Below are 26,132 nucleotides of genomic sequence, written 5' to 3'. Positions count from 1 at the left end.
AAAGAAAAGTGCACCCAGTTTATAGCAACAGGGTATATATAAAAAATGCTGCATAAGTGCATAACAATGTTAAAAACAATGTGAAGACATGTGTTTAAATGAGCTTCATGTTGCCAAATAAATTAAGTTTAGGATAAAAGTATTATCAATGTTGAATTTGTATTTACGTATTTGTTGTTTTTAAAAGAAGAAAATGAAGGACATTAAATTGTCCTGTGGCGGACACATTGGCTGCTGGTGACTCTTGTATCTCGGATGCCTTTCTCACAAGCAGGTGTTTATTGAGTTTGAAGCTTTCCTCCAGGTCACGTCATCCATCTCCCCCCCGCGTGCAGGTGACGTGACTCACCTGTTGCTGGTGTTGCAGCCTCGCGCCCTACAGGTGTCGCCTCGCGACAATCAGCACGAGCACGGTGAGTCGCACCGCAATGCACAGGAAGCCCTTCAGGTGGCCTCCTCCGCTCACCGCCGCCGCCGCCGCCGCCGCCGCTGCGTCCCCGCAGCCGAACCCGGCGTCCGCCTCCCCGGCGACCGCCCAGCGCTTCTCAAGCCGGTCCCCGATCCTCCGCAGGCGGGAGGCGAGCAGCTGAGCCGCCGAGCAGGGCGAGAGCCGGCGGGCGCCGCAGCTGGAGCCCCCCGGCAGAAATAGAGGCTGGTCAGTCCGCAGCCAGCACATCTTCTCGGACACTTGCAGCCGCTCCTCTCGCTTTCAAGTCTGGAGGATATATGACCCTCCTTCTCTTCTCTCATCAAACCTTAACTGTGTTTGCGTTACCCCTTTTTCACTCTCCACCTCTCTACTGTATTATTCATTACAGTGTCACATGGTTTGGGGTTTACATCATCTTTTCCCAAAAGAGACCTGCAATGGTTAACTCTTGAATATCTCCTGTTTGCTGTGGAGTCTTTTGTTGTGGGGACGCCCAGGACATTGTGTTCTCTTCACTTTGCTTCAAACTGTATAAAACACGCTTTTATTATATTTTCTTGAGTATAAACAACATTCAGATGCTAAAATATGGAGTAGTTGTGTTTCTAGTTGCATATATGTACCTCTTAGTTTGCACATTTTTTTTCTCCCTCAACAATCGACGCGTCTATAATATAAGTGCGGAATAAAAAAACACGCGGAACCATAGTGCCACGTTTCTGTGTTTCCCCACGGACTGTTTATACTAAAGGACCCCGTTCCAATTTCTTGTGGAGCAACAATTCTCCTGAATTGACCTTTCAATTCATTGCTTCTGCTCCATAACGCTTTAAAAGAACAATTTCGTCAATAATGACTGAGAAAAATGGCGGGGAACGATCTTGATACGTTCAGGGAGCGTTGGAAACGAGAGTTAACGGGTAAAACAGAAGAGTCGCGACCTGTTTGTGTTTCCGTATCATCTTCCTCCTCTTCCTCCCAGGCTGCTTCTGGTCAGTCAGCCAAAAGAAAACTAAAGAACTTTTCCAAGACCCGCAGTCCGTCTAAACGAGAAGAAAGTGGCGGCGCTGCGGATGTGGGAGGCTGCGGAGGAGGAGAAGCTGCAGCAGAGGGAGAGGAGCAGCCGGACTATGTGTCCATTGCTCGCAGTCTGCTGGATGGGAGGACCAGTCCACTACTGGAGCGGCTCGAGGAGGAGAGGAGCAGGAGGAAGAGGCAGTACCACAACAGAACCGGCGCCTGCAGTGCTGCCCTGCAACGGGAGCAGCCCCAGAGGAAGGTCACGAAAGAAGAAGAGCTGGTGGATCAGCTCATTGAGGATCTGGTACGAGAAGAATGGTGGCGGTGGCCCACAATCCCCTGTGCATAAACTGTTATGTGTGATGCTATTCTTTCCACTTCTTACAGAACGAGGTTAACGACATTCCCTTCTTTGACATCGAGCTACCCTACGAGTTGGCCCTGAAGATCTTCCAGTACCTTGACCGCACTGAACTCGGTAGATGTGCTCAGGTAAGCTTCACCATTAAGTTCAGAAGAAGAGGTTAGACTAAAACCACAAAATGACAAGGATGTAAATGTGTAAAAGACAGTCATCCATCCATCCATCCATCCATCCATCCATCCATCCATCCATCCATCCATCCATCCATCCATCACAAGGGCAAACACAGAGAGACAGATTAACACACACACTCATATTCACACCTTTGGTGTCACAAATGAACCACATGCACACACCGTGAGAACATGGAAACTCCACACAGAAAGGGCCTACTGGTAGTTGAACACTAATATTTTTGCTGTGAAACAAGAGCGCTAACCACTTCTCCACCATGTGGCTGAGTCAACCATGAATGAATGATGTAATATCCTACTTACATTTTTAAATTGCACACCCCAGAACTGAATAAAATTAAAAATAATAAATAATGAAATCTGATATGCTACAGTGAAATCATGTCATGTGAAACCTTTTGGTGTTATTGATTTGGATTTTGCAATGAACACTGTCTGGAGGCTGAAACAGTGTGCTTGATGAAAGTGAGTCAAATTGCAGCCTTTCTCTAAGAATGTGGCTCCTCTTTCATCACCACGTTTTCAGATTGTTGATGTCATTCTTTGGACTCAATGCCCTGAAATTTCTGGCTTCCTTGCACTTCCTTACAAACGTGCTGAATTGCTGAGCTCATCTTAAAAAAAAAAAACGTGTGCGACTTAATTAAGCACTGATTAGGAAATTGGATTCTGCCGGCTTCAGATCTTCAGCATGAGACGTATGCAGGCTCTTTGGCAGGCGGCCTGGCTCGTTACACACAAATAAGTGGTGCGGGCTCCTAATGTATGCTGACTCACTGTCCCATTTCCTCCCAGGTGAGCAAAGCATGGAGAGTCCTTGCAGAGGACAGCGTGCTCTGGTTCAGGATGTGCATGAAGGAGGGTTTCCACCAGGACGCCGGAGTGTCCGACTCCCCCTGCTGGAAGAGCACACTGCGGGACTGCAGGAACTCGGCCAAAACCATCCGTTCCAACTGGAAGGCAGGTTCAAACTACCCCCCCCCCCCCCCCTCAGTTTATGTCACTGGAGGGAAGTTTCAACTGACTATTATGTTTCTTCTAGAATCGAGTGGGCTCCATCAGCCAGCTGCAGTTTGAGTTGGGGAAGGTGCTGTGTGACGTCAGCTCCTGTGACAACTTTGTGCTGGCTGGGTAAGTTTCAAGGATGTTGGATGTAAGGATATATGACTGTATCATTGACTTAATCTCTTGAAACTGAGACTAATGGTTGAACATCTGCAGAGGTGAACCATATGTGCAGTGATGCATTTCTTGCTGCTACAGATGTCGGGTTATTGAAAATAATTAACGGCGGGAAATAACAGGTTCAGAGATATGTCAGGTTTGAAAGTTAACCCATTGCTGATGTGTCACCTTCAGAGATATAAGGTCTATTAAAAGAGCCTTATATATTTATTTTTATCTTTTGTTTTTAGCATGAATCCTTTCTAAATTTAACTCAAAAAGTAATCTAATGAATGTGAGAAATACATTATCTATCAAATGTTGATATGAAGTGTTGCAGAGCTGACTACTGATGTTGGCTAACAATTAATTTCAACCTGTTCAGTTCCACATTGCCACAAGATGGCATTGTGAGGCATTCAAGTTTCTGTACAGTCTTCTGTTCAGGATGACAAGAAGCAGCAGATGGTAACATCGATCAATACAGTGAAACATGCTACAATAGCTAAAGTTACTTGAAATTACTGGCGAGTAGCTAACTCACTTTATTCCTTCAGGCATTGGCTCAGAAGCGGGTGATAATCTCCAGCAAGGTGGTGCTACAAAAGTTCATATGCTCCAGAATAAAAAAATAAATAAAAAAAACATCAAAATATGTAACATTTCTTGGAGACAAAAAGAAACCAAAACATCCGATTACTAAGAAATCAATCAAACACTCAGAACAATGAAAGTCATGCTTGACTCTCCAGATAAAGAATCATCTTAAATATTGACCGAAATTGTTTCATTTTGGAATTTATTCAAGAAATATATTTTGGTTTCTTAAGTGTCCTTTCATGATTTGATGAAGATGGACCTCTTTAAACTTTAAAGACATAAAAAACGAGAAATCAATAACATAAAAAAACACTAACATAATGATGTATGGAGATGCACTTTTTTTTGCATTTGACAACACGTGTTAAACATGTTGATGCTTCAGAAACAAATGAGGCAAGTTTAAACTTTGCTGATTACCACTGATAGTATCCCTTCAGTTTACTTCAGTTTAACGGTTGTATTTATTTCAGTAATTATCTCACCAATTCCTCAGATTCATAGATGATCAGAAAAACAACGTCGGCGATCTGAAAAACTCTAGATTTGATTCATCCTATCATAGAAAAATGTATACAAAGACATCATCCAATATCTACAGCAATGTATTGATAGAAATGAGTCCTTGCTGATCAGATGTAATTAATTACGTATTGCGTACTTTACTTTTTCTTTTGACTGTTTACACAGAGTGCAGTTGTTGAGGGAGGAGTGTATGAAGTGGTGCCCGATAAAAGCTGGTCTGAGACAGTGATAGATTGTGAGGGACCACAGTAGACCTGATAGACTGCCCACAAAGACATGAGCAGTGTCTCCAGGGAACAGCGTGATTAGATTCCCCTCAGTCCCTGCTGCGGCCCACCGGAGAGGACGGCATGTTCATATAGTCCCATCTCAACAGATGCAAGACAAACAACACCAAAGCAGTCCTAACGTGAAAGAAAGCTCATCCAGTAACCTGAACCTAAGATTAAATCCTCTTTGTGCCACTGCTATGGACTCATTTACTTGAGCCAATATTTTTCTCATTACTGGTATTTAAAGGGGGTTTTAGATCAGTGTTTATCGAGAGGAAAATCAATGGCAGTTCAGAGTGATCAAGAGTCATTAACTTGCATCTAGTAAACCATGTTAGAAAGCAGTATAATGGAATTTAGCACTAAATAGGCAACAGTGTTTAATCATCCACCTTTGGCTGAAGCTGCACAAAGTAATCCTGGGTTTTCTGTCAACTGACGCATGCATGAACACAACAAATAACCCAGATGCTGATTTCAGTCTAGTCTTTACTTTGGGTTGAAAATGGCATTGGGGGTGGTTCGCACCCTCAGAGGGCTTCAAGCATTTTCTCTGGGATGTACAGCAAAAATGTTAAGATAAATAAAAACACTACAAAACTGGCATAATACATAGTTTTATCCACAAGAAAGCTAACAAAGACAATGAAGATGTTGGTGATGGTGATGATGAATTTGAAGCAAAGGGCAATGGTATGAAACTGTAAAACAATGTTATTTTACATTTCTCAAAAGAGAGAAAAGGGCAGAACGAAGAGGGAGCGAAACACAACAAGGAGCTTCAACTTCAAATGTATTATTTGTCCCTTGAGGGGTGATTTGTTGTACACAAGTTATAAGACTGTAAACACAGTAAAAAAATGTAAAAGCACAGTAAAACTGTAAAAACACAGTAAGTAATAGGCATCTATCTTGGCCTTTAGTCAAGTGTAGTTCAGTGTAATCACTCAGCAGCATCAAGACGGAATACATGAAATAAAATAAAACACAGCAGCACAGAATATAACAAGATACAGCAGCAAAGACAAAGAATTTCATTAAGTTTTTTTTCTTGCTTAACCAAACTGGGGGCACTGGTTTCACATCAGCAGATTTTCAACTAACTTTACCCTCCACAAAAGTTCACATGAGCAACTTGATGGAGTTTCATCATCGCCGTCCTGTTTCAGCCGAGACGGACACACACGCACACGCACACGCACACACACACGCACACACACACACGTAATCTGGCTGATAGTGTGTGGCATGCTGTGAGTGCGTGGCAGGACCTTGCTCAGACACAATGGTATCTGTGGAGGTGGTAGCTCTGGCAGTGTGTCGGCTCCCACGGCGAGATGATGGGAGGAGGGGGAGGGTGGAGAACAGAGAAGAGAGGAGGAGAAGAAGCCTGTCAGTGCGATGAGATCAATCTGTTGGTGGACAGAAGATAAAGGCAGAACATTTGCCACTAAAGTCAGACTGCACACGACCTGTAGCTCACATTTGAGGCTTAATAGCCTTAATAGACTTTTTTTTTGGGAGGGGGGGTGTTAAAAATTAATGAGCTCATCATATTTTTATTTTCTTTAACCCTTTAACAGCCTGCTTAGCTGTTAAGTAAGAAAAAACTTGATTTTATATTTCATAAAAAATTTTAAAAAAAAAAGTCGGATGAAGCCATCATGATCAACCGGTTGTTTCTTGGATTTATGAAGTTTCCCTCTATTTCTCTTTAAATCTTTTTTTGTTTGTTTTTAATTCTCAAATAAGTTAAATGCTAAAAAGTTATAGTTTATGCAATTTTTTTTCTTGTAGCAAATCTTAAAAATAAAAAACAATTGACTTTTTTTAAAATTCAAAAGTAACAGAGGGATGCATTTTTTTTATTACACACTTGATTTTTGTTACTTAGAAATTAAAACATTTAAAAATGCATGACAACTACATTTGATTAGATTAAATACAATAAGACTATTGAGAGTTAATCAGTTGGTAAAAAGACATTTTTGATTTTCCTCTTATGATTTATTGTGAATGAGTACAATCTAGATTTTGGTTACAGTTGAACCAAAGTGAGAATTTATCTTATTTGTGAATGAAGTGTTTGGAAGTTTCATGCTGATTAATAACAAACATCAGAAATCCAGTTCTTCGTGTACTATTCGCCTTGATCCCACTTATTTTTCAGTGCTAATAAGTAGTTTCCAGTTATAATGGTGAGATTTCAGAGCTGTGTTGTTTACTTCATCAGTAGCATTTGATGTGGTGAAAGTGAGGCGGGGTGAAATGTTCGGCTTTGTTTCGCCCCAAACAACACCATCGTAATCCTCCAAAGATCATGGAACAAGAACACTAGAAGACAAAGTAACAAGTCAGAGTGAGTAAAGGACGAAAGTGCGAGCGGGTAAATGATTCAGCGGTGAGAGGGTGACGTCAGGTATTCGCCAAGACTAAACGTCCAAACTCCTCACAATTCCCCACCATCTTTTTCGCCGCGCTGCCTTCTCAACTCTCGCTTTGCTCCTGTTAAAGGTACACGTCCGGCGACGTGAGGTTGTGGGACACCCTGCACTGGGACTCGGCGGCTTCCTACCTGAAGGCCAACGGGCTGTCGGCGAACGCGGATCCAAGGCCGCATGTTAGTCACGTGCAGGTCAATGACACAGTGGCTGCTGCAGCGTACGCAGATGGTACGTGTGGTCAGGCAGTGATGAGCCGTGAGGAACTTTATCCACTTCCGAAAGGAAGTGGTTGGTTTCCCAAACTTTGTCTTTCGGGCTCAAATTAAGAAATGCTAACATTTCCTTATACACTTATATTTTGATTCTAATTAAAACCTAAAAAAAACCAAAACATTAAAACAAGTTAAAAGAATACATAAAATAAGCAGCTCACAGATTCATATCAGCATCTTACATGGTGTTAAAATGATTCATTAAAAAAGAGATAAAGAAGACGCCTGATGTTAAAAAAATCTAGAAGCCTGAACGTTGGCTTTGTGACATCACTTTCAATGATACAGTTGTGTGAAACTAAAGGGTAAGTAAAAAAAAGATGTGACAGTTATTTTTCATTATTTGATGAAAAGATAGTCAGAAAGAAATTAATCTGTTTTTGGAGTGTTTGCCCTCTAATCAGCATTTGGTTTTTTTAAGGAAGTTGTTCTAAAGTTGCCTTGGAGAACAAAGCACACATCTTCTGTGGTCGAGTTCAGATCTTTCTGTCTCTTCATTTAACCCCACACACACTTGTATACATCAATAAAAGGTGCATGGATGAATAGTGGTCAGTTTTAGTGATTTAATTACAATTCATCCTGGAAAACTCACCTCTGTCTTTAATTGTGGCCTATATACTTCATATATAATATATGTGCGCCAATTCTAATGCTTTGAATTGTTTAATGCACTCCAACAATTTGAAATGAGTAAAGGACTGTGTTTTGGGTGTAGGTTGCGTGGACCTGTGGAGCACTGAGACAGGCGGCGTGCCCATCCACCATTATCAGAGTGCGGGGAGGGTCCAGACTCTGGCCCTGAGCCCTGACAGCCCCGCCCTGGTCTCCGCCTCCGAACGAGACATCCGCCTCGACCAGGCCAACGACTGCGGCTACTGGAGGACCGTGTGCCAGGCTCAGCTTCCTAAAGCTGTGAGTCAGTCGTCTTCACGCGGATGAAATGTCTCTAGTCTTTGTGGTCGACTGCCTGTTATCAGTTGTCCAATTAAAAAAAAACAACAACAAAAAAAACCCTTGTTATTTGAAGCATGTTCACATGAAGTACTTGTGTTAGATATGAATCGGCAAGGCCTCAGATTAGAAAAAAACATTCCACTGCATCAACATGGAAGCACAATATAATTACACCAGTCATGTAATTTTTCCACATAAAAGCCACCAGAGTCCAACAAGAAAAACCGCCATTTTTTCCTGGCTGAACACTGGAGCGATTAGTTTGTGCTTTATTTTAAGCAAACTTAAGTTGCTAAGGTCATTTTGTCATTCTAAGTTGGATTATCTTCTCAGACTGTGCAGGATTACAGTGTCTCTGGGTAAACGATCTCCCGCTGTCCAACTTGTTTTGTGACTAGGCTAACCTTTTTTTTAATTTGATGAGAGGTACTGACAAACTTCGCCGGAGTAAATTTCTTTTCCTGTGTAATATAAACTCTGTGTAGTAATATGAACTTTTGAAGTCTGCGGCCAACTCTCCAAAGTGAGGATGTGCTGACACCCGTCTGCTACAGGCAGAACACTACACGTATGTCATAAAACCCCAAACGATCTACTTTATTGTTTCATCCCTCAATATTAAGCCATATTTTACAGGTGAGGTGTACAACTTATGCATTCATGAAAAAATAATAACCAATGCGAACTCTTAAAGGAATTATTTCATTCTATTTGTGATTTGTTCTTTTACAAAGGCAGATTATACAATATTATTCATTCGACACACAAAACAGTAAAGATTGAGACCATATGACAAAGTCGGTGCATCTCTGAAAATCTCTATAACTGAGCCTCTCTTTCGTTTTGAATGACAGGTGGAGAGTGTGGTTTTGGTGGCAGGTAGGGGGCAGCAGTGCCCACTGGCCGCTGTGGCTGCTGGAGAGACCGTGTACATGTTGGACCCTCAGGAGGAGAAGCCACGGACGCTCCACTCCGTCTACGATCATCCCGTTACCTGTCTCGACGCCTCCGACTCCCGTGTTGCGTTTGGGGTGAAGCGCACAGGCTGGGCCATGCATGACGGAGGCAATAAGGTGGGTTCAACCTCTATTCAGTTAAAGAGCAACAACAACACAGCGTTGTAACTACAGTCTAATTCCCGGTTGCATTATGGATATGTGTGATAATAATGCTAAAAAGGACTTTGTGTCAGCATCAGGATTCAAATGTAATTAATCAAACTCAAGCTGAGAGAAAAGACAACAGAAAAGCACAAAAGAGCGAAAATTGTTTTTTTCTTGCATTATTTTTCTTTTACTGTTTAAAGTAAAATTATTTACAACACATTTACAACACATTTAAAACTTGACTTGTAGGGAGCAGATTGCAGAAAAATACATAAGAAAAAAACTGTTCTGACAGTTGCAGACTTTACATAAAGACTGAACAGATGTTTAAATTAAAAGTGAGACAAAGTGTATGTAATTACAAACGCGTGTAATGTTTCGAGGGGGAAATATGGTCCCAGCTCTGTCTCATCCTCCTACGCTTTGAAGACCTCTGTTATAATGATCATTAAATCCATTAGGTACGGATTCCCAGTACATATATTGAATAACAATCTCGTCTTTGTATGTTAATGGAATTGATGGAGCAGTGTCAAGGTTTTTTGTTTTTGTGCCGGGTGAAACTCTGTGAAAGACAAATAAATCTAAGCAGCCCCTTCAGCCAACGAGATGGCAAAGGCTCTCCTGTTGGATTTGTAAATGTATTGTTAAGAGGAGAAAGAAAAAGCTGGCTTTACCTCACAGATTGAAATGAAAGGTTTCCATCAGAGTTAACAAGGTCACTTGTGCTCTCAACAGGTGCATAATGAAAAAATGGGAAGTTGCGCAGGCCGAATAATTTGGTTTTGCTTAAATGGAATGACGCTCGGTGTTGTTTTTTTAAGTGCAGATTCGAGTCATGGAAGGGAACAAAAAAAAAAAAAAAAACCTCAAAAAAAACCCAGCGAGGACAAAAGTTCTGGCATCCGGCCATCGTTGGTTTAATCAGTGGCTCCGAGCTGAAACACTCATCTTCCCTGTCCTCCTAAATGAATTAAACTCTTCTGGGAACAAGATGCTTTGAAATGTGGAGCACTCATCTTCCACTGTTAATAAAGTAGAAAACCTCTGCTATTTTTATGCCTTTTTTTGTGTGAAATCTATATCCATTTGGATAAGTGTTTGTCCATCTGTGCAGATGTATAGCGCTGTCTTTACAGGTTGATCACTATCGGTCTTTTGTCTCCTGAGACTCCTCCATTCCCTTTAGGGATGAACGTGATATACCTGCAGGGGGGGGTTTGTTTATAGTACAAAATGCTGGCTTAAATAGTGACAAGCCCTCCTTGGACTCTGCTCCTAATTACTACAGCTCTTCAGTGTTGTTTCTCTTTGTTTGCTTCTAATAATACTGTGTTTCTAAGGACTCCGTGCACCCTAATTGACTCTAGTGCCCTTACTTAGAAAGTACAAAGAGCCAGGAGACAAACGGTTCAGTAGGGATCTGCAGGCAGGCACTCATTATGCTCTCGCCTGATCAAAGGTGGATTTTAGTCCACCGCCGATGGATAACTAATGTAAAAGTAAGCCACATTGCAGACATCGCTGCGATTCAGACAGTTGACGTCAGGTATGATGAAGTGGGGTTTGTTCAGAGTTCAACTTCAGAACGAAACACCGCCCGTGCAGCTTTGAGATAGATGTTTTTTTTTTTTGGGGGGGGGGGGGGGGGGGGGGGGGGCGGCACTGCGACTCTGACATCATCTCTGTGAGAGAAACACAGCTGGGACGCTGTAGAACTCAGTGCTAAAGCACCACACAGTGGACCAAAGCAAGAGTAGCACCGGCACCTGGAATTATTACAACGCTATGAAATGAATCAAATCTATCTGGACAGTGGTTTGTTTTGCCTTCCACATCATCACTCATATACTTATCTTTCTACTTTGAGCTTTTCTGGTGTTTGCTGATAACCCTCCACATATGGAACATCATGATAAGCTCAATTGTTGGTAAAAACAAATGATTCGAGTTTCCTATCCTATGGTCCCGGTGGTTCTTGTCCTGCATGGAGTTGGTCTTTCCTCACCTCAACACACCCGGTTGCAAGGAAGAGTTCCCTGTTTGGCCTTCTTAACAGCGCGGCAATGCCAATAGTTATTATATTGATGTGCTTTGAAACAGCGAGACACCCACAACATGCAGCACAAAGCTGAACACAACTGATTCAGTTTCTGTTTTTTTATCTGAGACTGTTCTGTTGGATTTATCCATGATATATTTAGTGATTACTGCAGTCAAAAAATAAATAAAATAAAGAAACTGTAAAAAAATGTTTTCGGATGTTGAGAGAAAAAAAAACATGTTTTATTTAGTTAAATAAATAAGTGTGATCAGTTTTCCTGGAAAGAAGCAATTTTGAGTACCCGGAGCAATCCCATGCATGCACATAGAGAACATGCAAATTCCACACAGAAAAGTACAGACGAGTAGTGCTAACCACTATCTCATCCTGCTGTTATTCAGTTTGATTTAATAAAGGTGTGAAAAATATTTGTGATTTACTACTTTAATCATTGGGCATAAAATAACTTGTTTTGATAGTTGGTTAATTTAAGTTATATTAATTGTTGGATCCATCTGATGGAAGCTTCACATGCTAAATGAGATATTTTCATTTTTACTGGCATTTCCCGACATGCTTTGTCCAAGCTGGTCCCAAATGTGGGTGAAAGGCCGGGTATGTCCTCACACACACGCACACACACACACACGCACGCGCGCGCACACACACACACACACACACACACCTTAAAGTCACTAATTAACCTGACCTGCATGTCTTTGTGGGAGAACAAATACAGAAAATTAAGAAATCAAGCATCTTGCTGTGAGGCGAGAGTGCATCTTTCTACACCACTTTGCAGCCGACAAACTATTAAAAATTGCAATTGACGGCTTAACTGATAGATTAATTGGAGACCAAAGTTGAATAGCAACTTCTTCACATATCTCATATTTATAATTTAAGCTCTGGAAGGTTTTTTTTCTTCTTGGTAAGATAAGAAATGTGTGTTTCTCTTTGAGATTTTTGCAAAAACGTATTAGAAAGTGATGCTGATGGAAATATTCAAATAATGAAAAGTACTGATTAATTTTGCAGTGAGTGCTGCATTTCAGTTTGGTTTTTTTTGGGGGGGTGGTTATTTTTTTTTTTGCTTGGCATCTCGTTTTGGACCTTTTTGTTTCCATAGAGAGCTCAGCCTGAGCTCCTGACTAAATTATGCCCGTTCATGATTAGCATACCTCCGTTGCCTAATTAAAACATCTTACAAATTTAATTATCTGGTCTGTCACTTTTGTCACGCTCCTATCTGTAATTTTGTGGCGCGAGGCAGACAAAGCAGGATTTGGCTGCGACCATTAGTAATGCATTTAGTAGGAAAACATATGCTTCATTAAAATCTGTCAAAATGCACGGCGGCGGTATCCAAGGAAGTCATCTCACACCTACTTTCACACGGAGGAGTGAAACATTTTCATTTGCGGCATGTTGACTTGGCTGAACCGTGCCCGAGTGTCACGTTTTCAGGCTTGGTCGTAATCACAGAGTTTAAACTTCTGCGGACGCTTTGTGTCGGGTATTACTTCTCATGTCTTGGCTCACATTAAGGCCTCAGTATTTGTCTTTTTTTCCTCCGCTCGTCTTCAGCTTTGTTGGTGGAGTTTTCGCACATGTGTGCTTGCGTGTGGTCGAAGCCGGTCTCCAGATCCTCATTACTACTGGCCTTCATCTTGCCAGTGGATCAGGGACACACACACACACACACACACACCCAGGCAGCTGCCCAGCTCGTGGCTCTGAATTTAACCAAGCTGGCATCCAGACTGGCAGTCCATCCATTCTCTGCAGTAGATCTACAATAGAGCACAAGTGCTGTCAGGGAAAACCTGTCATCTACTCATTGTGTAAAGTTCAGAGGTCTGGTTGGACATGGAAGACTCAGTGAATAGCTTGATGGAGATGTTATCGTCGACCGACATCAGTCAATAATAATCATTAACTTGGTAAAAAACTATGGCTGCGTGTTAACATGAGCCTGGAGATGCAGTATATATTGGTGTCCCAAGATTCGCGATTATATTTGTCACAATTCATGACTAATAAATCCAATTGTAGGACACTAAAAGACATAGTTTTGACGCTGGCCCCACTTTCACTCATATTCAGGTTCAAGTTGAATGAATGGATGGGAATAATTATGGGGAAACAGAACAATGAGATCAGTCAAAAAAGAACAATCTCAACCCTGGGTTGTGATGCAATTAAGGTCAATTATAAAGTGATGGAAAACTTGAAATAGTTGGAGAAGACTCCTGTGTAGAGATGTTACATGTGTACCGGTTGAGAAGGTCTCACTTCCCAAATAAAAGCGTATGGCTAGCACATGTCAAAAAATGTATTGTCATATAATTTATTGCTTGCGGATCAGCAGTTGACAACAACCTTTTCTCATGAAAATACAAAGTCCAGCAGTGAGTCAAAACGTTTTGTTAGGCATTATGATTCGGAGTTGATTGGGTGACGGTCGAGCCGCAGTCTCTGCTTTTATTTGATGAGGCTTTTGCGATTTTGATAGAAGGAATAAATGCTGCTAACGCCTGTCAGAAACAAGAGCGAGAAGCTAAACATTCTCTAATATTTAATATATATTTTTAAAAATCTATTAAATCTGCATTCCACTGATGGCAAATCCAAACAATGCCCCACACACAAGCTAAATAACTCAGTGATCCATGACTGCTATAGTAATGTTACTGTGGCTTTAAGTGATGGTCAGATTTACTTATGACCACAGCATTATAGGCTTACAGACAATGAGATGATGTGCTCATACTGGATCCTGCAATATCAGGTAGATTGGTAGATATTTTATAGCTACAGCGTCGCTCTCATGTTACATCTTATGTTATTCTGCAGCTCTAAGGAAAAACACACTGACGAAAGAGCGTTATTGGTATTTATTTTATCAGACAAGATCGCAGACTGAATAATGCCAACGCCTTTCATTTACATCCCACTTCTGAACCCAGCTGTACAACTAAACTACACCGAGACATTTAAGTTTTCTGTTCCTTCCTCAACAAGCTTCATGTCCGTCCCCAGGGAGTTGAAAACCAACAGCAATCAACAGAGCAGTTCAAATACAAGAAGGTTTATGAGCTACAAAATGAAAAACAAAACCCCCCAAAAAAACGAAAGCTCAAATGTTGGAGCGAAGTTTCCTGAAAGTATGTGCTCACAGATAGCTGAGCAGCCGTGGACATAATCTAAGTTCGGGACTCGGCTCTGCCCTGTGGGATGTGTTGGAAAGACCAAAACTGCATGGAATCACAAAACCTGCCATTATCATGCATCTGGTCCAATGTGCTAATCTCTGTTTGATCACATGGTGCCGAGAACAAATGTAGCTGTGGATCCTTATTTGCCATAGATGTCGTTGTTTGTGTAAGGCTGGGATTGAGGGTGGTGGTGATGGTGGTGGGTGGGGGGGGATCAGGGTCCACATAGGAAGCAAAGGTGATTTTAACGGTGACTATTTGATTTGAGGTGGAAATCAGCTGGTAAATGGTAGTTAACCCCCCTGGGCATATGAGTTCCCATTCATAACCACTGATGTGACATTTCGGTTGAATAATATAAAAAAAAAAAAAAAAATCTTTTTCATTTTTTTAAAAGCATGCAAGGTAATTACATTAACATCCCAGTACAATCATCCATTAGAGCTCCTTTTGTCTGCGGGCCTCAGTGGAGCTCCAGCGAGTGCATTAACCTAACAACTCCTCCATAGTCGTCCTCAAAACGACTCCTTGGCCTCCCTCCGTGCCATTTCTTCATTTTAGTGGGCAGATATTAAGCAGAAATATCTTCCCAAATTTGCAATGATTCATTGAGAACAGCAGGCCCAATCTAGTTACTGTGGCACCCCCCCTCCCTCTTTTTCATTCGCTGCCCCCCCCCCCCCCCCCCTCTCCTCCGCTGTCCAAATCCTATCAAGCTGTCATTTCAAAGTCCGGTGTGATTTGGGCTTTGCCCCGGGGTGGTGCACAATTAAAGCTCTGCTTGGCACCTCCTCAACACTTACATCATGCCTCCTCTTTTTTTTTTTTTTTTCTCCATCTTCCTTGATGGTTTTTCTGTCTCCTGCTGTCCCTCCATCAGCCTGTCTCGGAGTGTCCCTCTTTTTCTCTCTTTACCTTTCGGCTCTCGCGCTCCCCTCCCTCCACGCTTTAATTCCTCTGTCGTTTTAATTATTCAAAGACAATTTTTGCCTGGCGGTGATCCTGTTTGTTCTGTCTCGTTTGGATGAGAAAACACCAGCCGCTAATTGACCAATTAGACCAGCTCCAGATGACATCATTTATGAGTTGTACGGAGAAAGTTTCTCTGCAGACGCCAAGCCAAAGGCAGCGTGTCTCCGAGTGTGACTGAAGTTTGCCTTCAGGCTGTTTTTGCCCTTCAATTGGAATACTGTATGCTGTTTCTGCTGCGCTTCTAACTAACCCGCAAATATTACAGTGTTACAGATCTCTTCAGATAATTCAAATAGCATTTATTACGATTCTTTTTTAGTTTTTACACGTGTTATTTGTGTTATCTATTCTCTTCCTCATTTGTTTGAACTTTTTGTTATTTTTTTCTCAAAATAAAATTTGTTTTCTTTATCTAAACCTTTATATAACTACAGATTATACACTGAACACTGAACAAAAAAAATCTAAGACTTTTTCTATGCACACAAAATGCCTGTTTCTCTCAGATATTATTCACAATTTGGTCCAAACCTGTGTTAGTGAGCACTTTTTTTTTTGTCCCGAAAATCCATCCACCTCACCGGTGTGGCAGATCAAGATGCTGATTGGACAGTATGATTATTGCACAGGTGTGTCTAAGGCTCACAGGTCTAAAATTATTATTGAAAGTATAAATGCCACCAGGAAAGAACTTCAGTCATTTTTTAAAAATAAAACCTTTATGGTAAATATGCAAATATTAGTCTTTTTTTTCCCCATAAGGAAAATCACCAGAACTTTGTACCTGCCACAATACCAATGCAGAACTGTGTGTCTGAGGTGTTGAAATGGTTATTATCAAGTCCTCTTAAAACATTGTGCACAAAAAAAAAATAATCTAACTTTTCTGAATTCTGTTCTTCAAGTCAACAGCAAAACAAAAGTCTGAATTCAGAAAGTTCATTCAGAAAGACAGAAAATAAGTTGCAGCATGTCACAGAAAGCAGCTTGTTACATGTCAAGTGATAATCACCTGAGCACCATCCATCGTTGATTTGAGATATTTTTGTGCCTCCACCAGACAAGTACCGTGAGCCAAATGTTTTAATTGTTTATCTGTGTTTCCTTCTGTCTGTCACAATTTTACAAATGTGACCCCCCCCCCCCCCCCCCCCCCCCCCAACACCTTGAAGCAATTTCTACAAATTTAGATCAGTTAATTAGTGTTGTTTTCCCTTTTTTTTTTTTTAAGCCAAAAATCAAAAGTCAAGGTGACCGTAACCTCCGTTTTTTTTTAATCAGGAATGTTTTTGAGGATTCAACTCAATAACAAACTGGTTAGATTCTTTTAGCCACAGTTTCTTTTCTTGTTTTCTCACCTTCTGGGCGTCCCATTTTTGTGCATGTTGGATCTCAATATCCGATAATATATTCCCAACAACTGAAGTACTGGGACAATGTGTAAACTCTGAGTAATGATAATTAGCAAAAAAATAAAAATAAAATGTTTATTCACAAAAGAATATAAATACCATGTTGAAACTTTGGAATATGGAATTTCACAACTTCCTAAAAAATATTAACTTAGTTGTAATATGATAGCTGTATACATCTCTACCTTTTTTGCATTGATCACATTAAGCAACTTTTTTCTGAATTCATGACGTTTCGTTGGTGTTTGTGTGCTGCTTTGTTCATTTCTGCACTTGTTGGACTTGAAGTTACAGTGATTCACTTCATTATCCTCCGGTACAAACAACCTCTTGTGGCTTGTCGGAAACTGTAGTTGATTACTCTGAAGCACAATATACAGACATCTGTGTCATAATGTTGACAGATTATGGCAAAGAAATGTAAATAGTTGGAGCTTTTAAGCATCAAGAGAGTACTTGTTTAAAAAAAAAAAACAATGACATGTAAATGTGAATTCTGATGAAGATAGCTTTGTTGGCGTTTAACCCTTTTATTGTTGTCCTGTTGTCATTAGCTTGCATACTTGTCAAAACCATAAATGCAGCCTTATTTTCATCAAGCAGTCATTATAGTCTTCTAAAGTGCATGTCGAACCAGAGTTTTAATCCTCTTAAAAACGCACTGTAATAATAAATAGCTGCTTTTTATTGAAAGTGGGCATTATTATGAAAAATGAAGGTGCAGAAGCACTCATTTGTGCCACCGTTTTTGACAAATATAAAATCAATTCAGTTTAGAGAGTAGAATAGAATAGAATGACTATTAATCCCAGAGGGAGAGTTTTTGTAATTTTGCGCCACACAAAATTAATAGAATAGTAGTTAAAATGTGAATAAGACAGAATAAAAAGTTGAATAGGTACGAATGTGTATATATATTGTGTGTATATATATATATATATATATTGTGTGTATATATATATATATTGTGTATATATATATGGATCTGCTCTGTAGAGTACTTTAGTGGGATGGGGCTGTTGCTAAAGGAGTTCCTGCTGTTGACCAGGACTTAATGGGGCGGTGAAAGTCATTGATTCTGCAGTGTTCATGGAAGTTTTGGGTTTGAATATTTTTTTTCATTTATAAAAAATATACATTTATAACAGAATGTTTTAATTTAACGAATTGAATAACACAATATATACTTTCAGTCTCTTGCAACTTTTGACTATATTCTAGGAATGAACATATATTTACTGTTCAGGAGCCATGTTATAGTTACGGCTAAAAAAGGACTGCGTGGTCAACCCTTTCGGTTTGTTGTTGCATCTGGAGGTTGACCGACCCGATCCTGATTTCCAGATCCACGTCTACAGCCTGGAGACGAGCAAACCAGTGGCTTGTGTCGGCAATTCGCTGGGAGATTTCACTTGCATCAACCTGAGAGACAGCCCCCCTCATCTGCTGGTGTGCGGAAACAAAGACAGAAGGTAGTACACACACAAAAAAAAGAAAGATTAAAAAGAAAAGAAAAAGACACATACACACACTCTTTAATGCAGATGGAAGACACACAAATATCAGGCACAGGGACAGCCGTCAGAGCCAGGAAGTTAAGCTAAAAAGGAACGGCGCGCGTGTTAAATAGTTTTCCCACAGTGACAGATGATGAAGGAGGCCGAGGCTACTCGAAAGCGGAGAACAGGTGTTTAGAGAATGTGTGAGAAGATGCGGCTCTTTTCAATTTGTGTATTATTCACACTTCAGAGACTATCTGTTGCCGTGGAAAAAACAAAGCTCCCGCAAGCTGGGTGGAGAAGGGAAGAACGAAAGAAAAGCATTGAAAAGGATGAGGGAAAAGGGAACGTTTGCTTCTTTGTCCTAAATTGAAACGTCGCATCTCTGTCTGCTCTATTACCTGGAGGATGTCATAGAGGGGGGTGAAAAAAAAATATGTGTCCGTCTTGTTTTCCAGCCAGCAGCATCACACACGCACATATTTGTGCATGTACACCCACACGCACTCTCACACACACACTGTTGCCACATCACTAACCTGGCTCTGCGGTGGAAGAAAAGGCACATAAAGGAGCCATTCTCATCTATTCTGCACTTGTTAGCGGGTGCTGCAGAGCATGAGCTGGCAAGAGGGGAGAAATCCCTGGCGCTACTCCGTCCAAAGCTGCCCCCGCTGCTTCTATTCAGCACCAGATCCATCTGGCTGTTAAGTAGTTGGCTTTCAGTAAAAGACAGAACACGTCGTATTGTTTAGGTTGGTTTTTTTTTGTGTGTATATTTTTTTTTCTCTATTCTCTCCTTTTTCAGTGTAACTCTTTGCACCTGTGTCATCGCATAAAAATGCTCAGCTTAAGATGTTTTTTTGGGGGGGGGGTTTTTTGGTCCAAGAAAGGGCATCAGTGTGTTTTTGATGGTCGGAGAAATATTCCAGCAGCAGCATTTGAATGAATAATTCAGCGCTTTGCTTTTGGACTTTTGCTTTGTGTTCAGATTGTGTCCACACAGTAGCTTGGCTCCTCCACTTTGGCCTCAGCTGATGCAGCACACAGGCAAGGGCAAATACAAAAATGGAGGTTTTGGGAGGGGCGTGCGGGCTGGGGGACAGTCGGCAGTCTTGGCCCTTCAGCAGAGTGGCTGAAGGCCAAAGCCTAATGCATCTCTTTCTTTTTTTGCCCGTCCAAATGAGTTTTGTCCCTCTGTTTTTTGCTGAGATCCAAGGAGCAAATGAGAGGTCCAGATAAGGGCCGTCTGGAAGAAGGCCACCCTGGTCCAAATGAGGGGGGGGGTGGAGAAAAACTGAATATAATAATGAGTCCTACCTGTGGCTATCAATCACTTTTTCATGCAGGCAGCGCTCAAGAACGCTTTGGTTTATTTCTTGTGTCAGCCTCAGTTGTTTCATGCTACTTTGAAACCTAGATAAGGACCTTTTAAACCGATAAGCCATAACATTATGGACACGTGTTTCTGCAGTGTTTAGCAGAAGCAGTTCCAGTATATTCATGTGTTATTACTATTAGTTATATTATTATGTTGTCAATGTGTTCATGATAAATGATTCACGATAAATCCAAATATATTTATTTTATTTTATTTTCCCACCACGTACGGCTCTACAATTCCCACCAGCAGCGTTTCAGACGCAGAGCGACTTGTCTACTTTGTGTGTTGTTCTGGCTTTTAATGCATCAAATGTGAAGACAAATTGCTCACTTGCTGACTAATAATCTCTATCTACATGCAGGTGCTGTGATAAAGAGAAAATTAGTATTCTTCCCTTTACCTCTCAATGGTCATAATGTTATAGCTGATCGTGGATCCTTCCGTGTCTGTACTCCACAAACTCAACAACAGTGGAAATGATGTGATCGGGGATTTGTGGGTATTAGTTTGTTGTTGTTGTTGTTTTCTGGATGAATTGTTATGAGTTGTTTTTTTTAATATAATGTGTCTGACCTACACGTTTGGATGAAGTTGGTAAAGTACAATATAGGAAGAAAAATGACCTAGAAGTGTCTCCACAGATGAAATCATGAGAACTAAAAAGGTGTTTTTTTTGGACTGTACGTTTCAAGCTGAATCTACCATTCTTCAGACTTCAGAGTTTTTTTCTGCCTCGGGTTGTGTAGTTAGACAAAAGATTTTTTAAACAGTTTATTTCTAACATGTTGATAAAAAGAAAAACATATCTAAAATAATCATGTTCTAAACATTAAAGCAAGAACAAAAAGTGAGAGGAAAAGAAGAAAGCATAAAACGAAAAAGATATGTGAATCCACCCGCGCACACACTCAAACCTACGCATCATTTAGATTCACCACTTCACTTAAAAAGAACATAGTGTTGTCAGATCGAGGTTGTTGAAGTCTACTAATAATTTGCCACATGCAATCTGACCTCAGTGGGTTTTTCCTTTAGTTACAATTACATCTCGACAAATGTGTTTGTTCAATTTAAAGCACTTTCAACAAAATCTGTTTCAAGCAACTTGAAATTCACTTATTGTGAATAATATTGATGGCACTCATTTTGTGCCATCTGAACTCAAATATGTCATGGTGTTACAGTAAGTCAGCCGGTCGCTGCTTTATTTCTGCAGCTTGTTTTCACAAACTGTCCCTCCCTGTATTTCTTGGTTGCAACTATCAGTTTCAGTTCTGCTTCTCATTTGTGTGTTTTTATATATTAATGAAAGAGTGTGAACTATACGGGGCACAACAGGAATATGAAACTTCTGGCGTATTTCCTGTTGTTTTCTTTTTTTTTTTCTTTCTTTTTTTTTTTTACATTTTGCACCAGGTTAAAGCCATTAATGGGCTGGTTTTGGCCCACAGACGACATGATTGACACAGGCTCAGGGAGAATGTGTAAACTGCACGCTGGAAGAAGCAAAAACTTAAGCCAGTGCCTAACGATCATCCAGATTACAGCACTTTGTTTAAGCAAATATAGCTGGTTTGGTGCCTTTTCACTTAAATGGTAAAACATTAGTCAAAGAAAGTTTGTCCACTAGCATTGCAGGAGATAGTGCTGCATTGTATTACATCAGTCTCTAGTTTATTAGCTGTTTAGAGGAAGCACGTGTTTTCATCAGTGATAAAATCACTATGTCGGTGGTTAATCCTTTGTATATCCTTTCTTCTGCATGGGCAGTGATGCGAGTCACTAACCAAAGATAAACGGTAGGAAATCCTGATAATGATGCTGTCAGCAGCACAGCAGCTGACATATGTTGTTTGCCAGTTTTGAGGCTACGCTGTCATATATAGAATCTCACCTACGAGTTAAAGCCACTCGTGATCACCCACACGCGAGATCGAGGCGGACACCGTCCTCACGGGATAATGATTAATGCCTCCTCCAGACTTTGGGGAAATCGCTGTTCAGGAGGAGTTTTCTGAGCCTCTCCTACACTTCTGTTATTAGGCAGAGCTCGTCTTGATTAATGAAGAAGAGTCTGGCCAGTGACAGTTCACTGAAGACTGAGCCGCCTCCAGCGCTAGATTTATGGCTCCCCGCGGTCTGCCAGTAATGCCCAGTCCTCATTGTTTAAACGTGTGCCTCCATCACGTAATGCCACTAAACTAACTGCAGACAACAAGCCCGCAGTGCCCATTTAGCCATTTAAGGCTGATTCCTTTAAAAAACTTTTGGAAGCGAGAATGAAATCTGTTTTGGGGTCCCCAGAGTGAATTTGATTATGGTAATGAAGTCTTGGAAGGAAGCTGGGGCTGGATGGAGTCATGTCCTGGATACTTTCAGTTGCAATAAAGCCACAACGACAACAGATGGAGCTGAAGGTCCCCTGGGCTGCCGGGGCTGATGAAAGCCGCCAGGCAAGGAGCCGCCTCTCATTGCCTTCCATCCACCAGAAATACTAACACTTTAAAATGAGTAATGATAATAATCACAGTAATCATTAGATCGTAAAAGCTTATTTCAACCCTTGATGCAAAGCAAAGCTTTAAATAAATACAAGACTGAGGGGGAAAAAAAGTTGGGGTTTCCAAAAGGATATTAAAGATTTATTAGATTCATTCATTAATTGCAACCACACTTTTAAGAAAAGTGTGTTGTGAATTGAATTCCAGTGGTGTTCGAATATCTAGTGTTGCCTATCACCTTTCAGAATCAATAAAAACCCACAGGAGTTCACTGGAAAAGACAGAAATCATCACACATTCTAATATTTACAAAAATACAGCAGTACAGCAGTCACATAAAAAATATGGTCTTTTTTTTCTCGATGATTGAGATTTTAAACTTTTTTTTATCTTTGAGATTCTCTTCTGGCCTAATTAATAAGAAGTAATACCAATTTTTTTCAGTACTACAAAAGTTATTTCCACGATGTGTTTAAGTTTTGAATATGGGGCAATTTGATCAAATTCTCTGTCATTCAGAAAAACAAATCGTTCACATGCAAAACAGCAATAAATCCGATTTGATAGGAAGAGTCAGTGGTTAGCTCCACAAAACTTCCACATGCCTCACATGGGTTGTGCTTAAAGAAAAAGAAGTGGAGGAAAAATAATGTATGTTGGTAAATGTATAATCTTTTAAAAAGGGTAAAAATAAGTTGAAGATAGATGGATGATAAAAAGCTACAAATGCAAACAAAATACTTAGCCATACATTTTAAACTCCCGCCGGTCAGTAAGGATTTCAAATGATCTCAATTGTCATTGATATCTATCTTTTTAGAGATGCTTGTACTACTTGGATAAATAAATGTACAACCTGTCAATTGATTCACTAGTAATCCTGAAATGTTTCTAATCATTGAGTCTAAAACTGTCTTTTTCGGTACTTTAAAAAAACGCTGTAACAATCAATAACATGACTGTCAGTAGCATAATGATTTTGGTGATGTTGAATGATTGTTATAAAGTCAATAATGTAATGAAATTATAAAAGATTTTTTTAAAACCACGATCGAGAGTTTTGCAGAGTTTATCTTGAATGAATGAATATAAATACCCTTCAACTATTTGTTATAACCAGCAAAAAAAGCTTTCATTTAAAACAATTGCAGCCATATTTATGTATTGTTAAATTATTAGCTGTGGCTATTACATTTTGAAAGTGTTTTTTTAATGTAATTCTAATTTATTATGGTATAACAATGTTTTTACAACAATTGATCAAATATCTCATTATACTATTGCCAATTTGTTTGCTTTATTTCATTGAAAAAAAGCCCAGAATCATTACATTATAGCTTAGCATAACACACATATAGCATAACACTCAATTTGTTTGCTATTAGTATGTTTGTTTTTTTGTCAATCCACAGTACAGTACAGTAACGTTTCGACACTAAATCTTGTTTGATACAAACATTCCAACCATTTAACGTGAACATTTTGGCCCCTAAAGACATCACTCCAGATTTCACATCTGCTTCAGTTTGCCTTCTTTTCCCGGCTGGACGGTGAAAAGATCTTCACCTCCTCCTTGGAGAAGTGAGAACAGAGAGTCCTGTTGTCTGCACATGAATGCGGCTTTGACAAAGCGTGGTCTCTGCTGTGCGGTCTCCGCATTAGATCCCCGCCTCTGTCAGCAGGAAGTGCAATCCGAAATGAGCACGCTCCGCTGGAAATGACTGATGCTATTGTGCTCGCTTCACTTCTTATTTCTCTGTTAGCATCACAGAAACTCTATACTCTACATACACAAGGAAATCAGACAAAGTGTTGCTTCATGACACGATGGAAATAATAAAAGCCACCTCCCTCGTCTCCCACAGGGTGAGGGTGTTTGACCTCAGAGCCGGCTCCTCCGTGGCCTCGCTGTACGCCCACCACCTGGGAGTCACCTCGGTGCAGGCGGACGACTGGAAGATCGTGAGCGGCGGCGGCGAAGGGCTGGTGTGCGTGTGGGAGATGAGGATGGGAGCGAAGCTGTGGGAGATGCACAACAGGTGGGAACTTTTTCCCTCCAAGCAGCTGACAAGACACACTGACCACCCGGGCTGTCAATGGTGTAAGAATAGTGGCCGATATCAGCCTGAGAGGGGTCAAACTGTGCTAAATGTCCACATATGGTCCCCGGGCCTTATGACGTCCAGGTCTGGTAAAGAAGCAGTGAATCGGGAGTTAAAAACTGAATGTGTTGTTGTCCACCTCGGGCTGCAGGCATCCTGTACGACACGTACGCTTCAACACCGGCACGCTGGTTACCGCCAACATCCCTGATGACAAGGCGCCGCGCGGGGCCTGCATCACAGATGATGACCTCACAGCCCATCGCAGGTCAGCACCCCTTCCCACACACACACACACACACACACACACACACACACACACACACACACACACACACACACACACACACACACACACACACACACACACACACACACACACACACACACACACATACTGATTCTTCATTTTACGGCTCTTCACACTGAGAATTCACAGCTCATGGCAGAGTTTTTTTTTTACAAACCTTAAGATTCTTGAAGAATTTCTTGACTGAAAGTGTGGTTTAGACTGCATGTTACAATTGTGTGACACTGTACTCACTAGTATGTGGGTGCAAAGTTCCTTTTTCACATGTTTTCTGATGTATTTGAGTTTTCATGTGCAGCACACAACCCACATCCTGTAAGCGGAGACATGATGGGTATAAGAGGGTAAACGTGAAGCTGCGATCCTGATAGATCAAGGAATATTGCTGGATTAAATCAGAATGACTCATAAGCGGCGCATAACATTCTGTTTGTTTATTCAGCACAAAAAAACCCAAAGTGGCTTCGATTCACTGTCTGCTCCTGGAATAGAAATACTTTGCTGCTAGCAAGTTTCTGCATTTCAAACATACAGTTTTCACACTGCTAAGCGACAAGCAATATATTTTAAATTCTGTATTCTTATTGCTCGAATTGTGATTAAGAAAGGCATATTTTTGTCTTCAATGTCATGAACAGCTTTTTTTTCCTCACATAAACTTTTATAGATTTCTCTCTTTTTTAAAAACAAACAAAACATGTAATTAAGGTCAACATAACAAGAAAAAGATAGGCAATAAAAGGAAAGAGGAAGAACAAAAAATAAAGGAAGGAAAGTAAAAGGGATTTTAAGTTGTTGTCCCATTCTTTAAAAACTCATATTCTCTGGCCCATTATTTTGCTGTTTTGGATTATTTCCTGTTTCTTTGTTGCCACTACTTCCTGAAAACCAGTGCAGATTTTCCAGCTTTCACTGTACGTCTTACTTATGAGCCACGCTGCATCAAGAGTGTAATTTCACACTAGCGTCATTGTTTTGCTATCTCCTGCCTGCAGGGCTTTTTGTTTTTGGTCGTATTTAATATGAAAAGCCAATGATTTCTTCCATCTTATTAATAGGTTGTTGTATTGGTGGCTGCTTCTGATGTGAACGTCTCTGTGCTGCAGGCACCGCGGAGTCATCTGCCACTATGACTTCTCAGAGGACGCACTGTCTCAGGATAGCGTCCTGCCCATCTGCAGGTCTGACTACATCGACTCGCACGGCTACAACTACAACATCGGCCTGGCCGTGCCCTATGACAGACTGTCTGGCTCCCACCCGTCCCACTGACACACTTCTAAAAGGACTCGGTGTGCCGAGCCTTGTTTTCTATGATGGTTTCAGTCCAATCTGTGGGTTT

At 40.8% G+C, this 26,132-nt stretch overlaps 1 protein-coding gene across 1 annotated transcript; it reads left to right on the top strand.

The window, feature by feature from the left end:
* The first annotated feature begins 1,200 nt into the window (after positions 1 to 1,200).
* fbxw8 (F-box and WD repeat domain containing 8) lies at positions 1,201 to 26,131 on the top strand. Its single transcript, XM_080499374.1, has 11 exons — positions 1,201 to 1,754; positions 1,838 to 1,942; positions 2,804 to 2,968; positions 3,051 to 3,139; positions 7,084 to 7,241; positions 8,004 to 8,200; positions 9,097 to 9,315; positions 18,339 to 18,466; positions 24,244 to 24,417; positions 24,632 to 24,748; positions 25,897 to 26,131. The coding sequence occupies exons 1-11, from the start codon at positions 1,296 to 1,298 to the stop codon at positions 26,060 to 26,062; spliced, it is 1,977 nt and encodes a 658-aa protein (XP_080355500.1). The 5' UTR covers positions 1,201 to 1,295; the 3' UTR covers positions 26,063 to 26,131.
* The last annotated feature ends 1 nt before the right edge of the window (position 26,132 follows it).

This window comes from Blennius ocellaris (genome assembly GCF_963422515.1).
Source record: "Blennius ocellaris genome assembly, chromosome: 7".
Taxonomy (NCBI): Eukaryota; Metazoa; Chordata; class Actinopteri; order Blenniiformes; family Blenniidae; genus Blennius; species Blennius ocellaris.
This window is presented reverse-complemented; position numbering and strand designations above follow the sequence as displayed.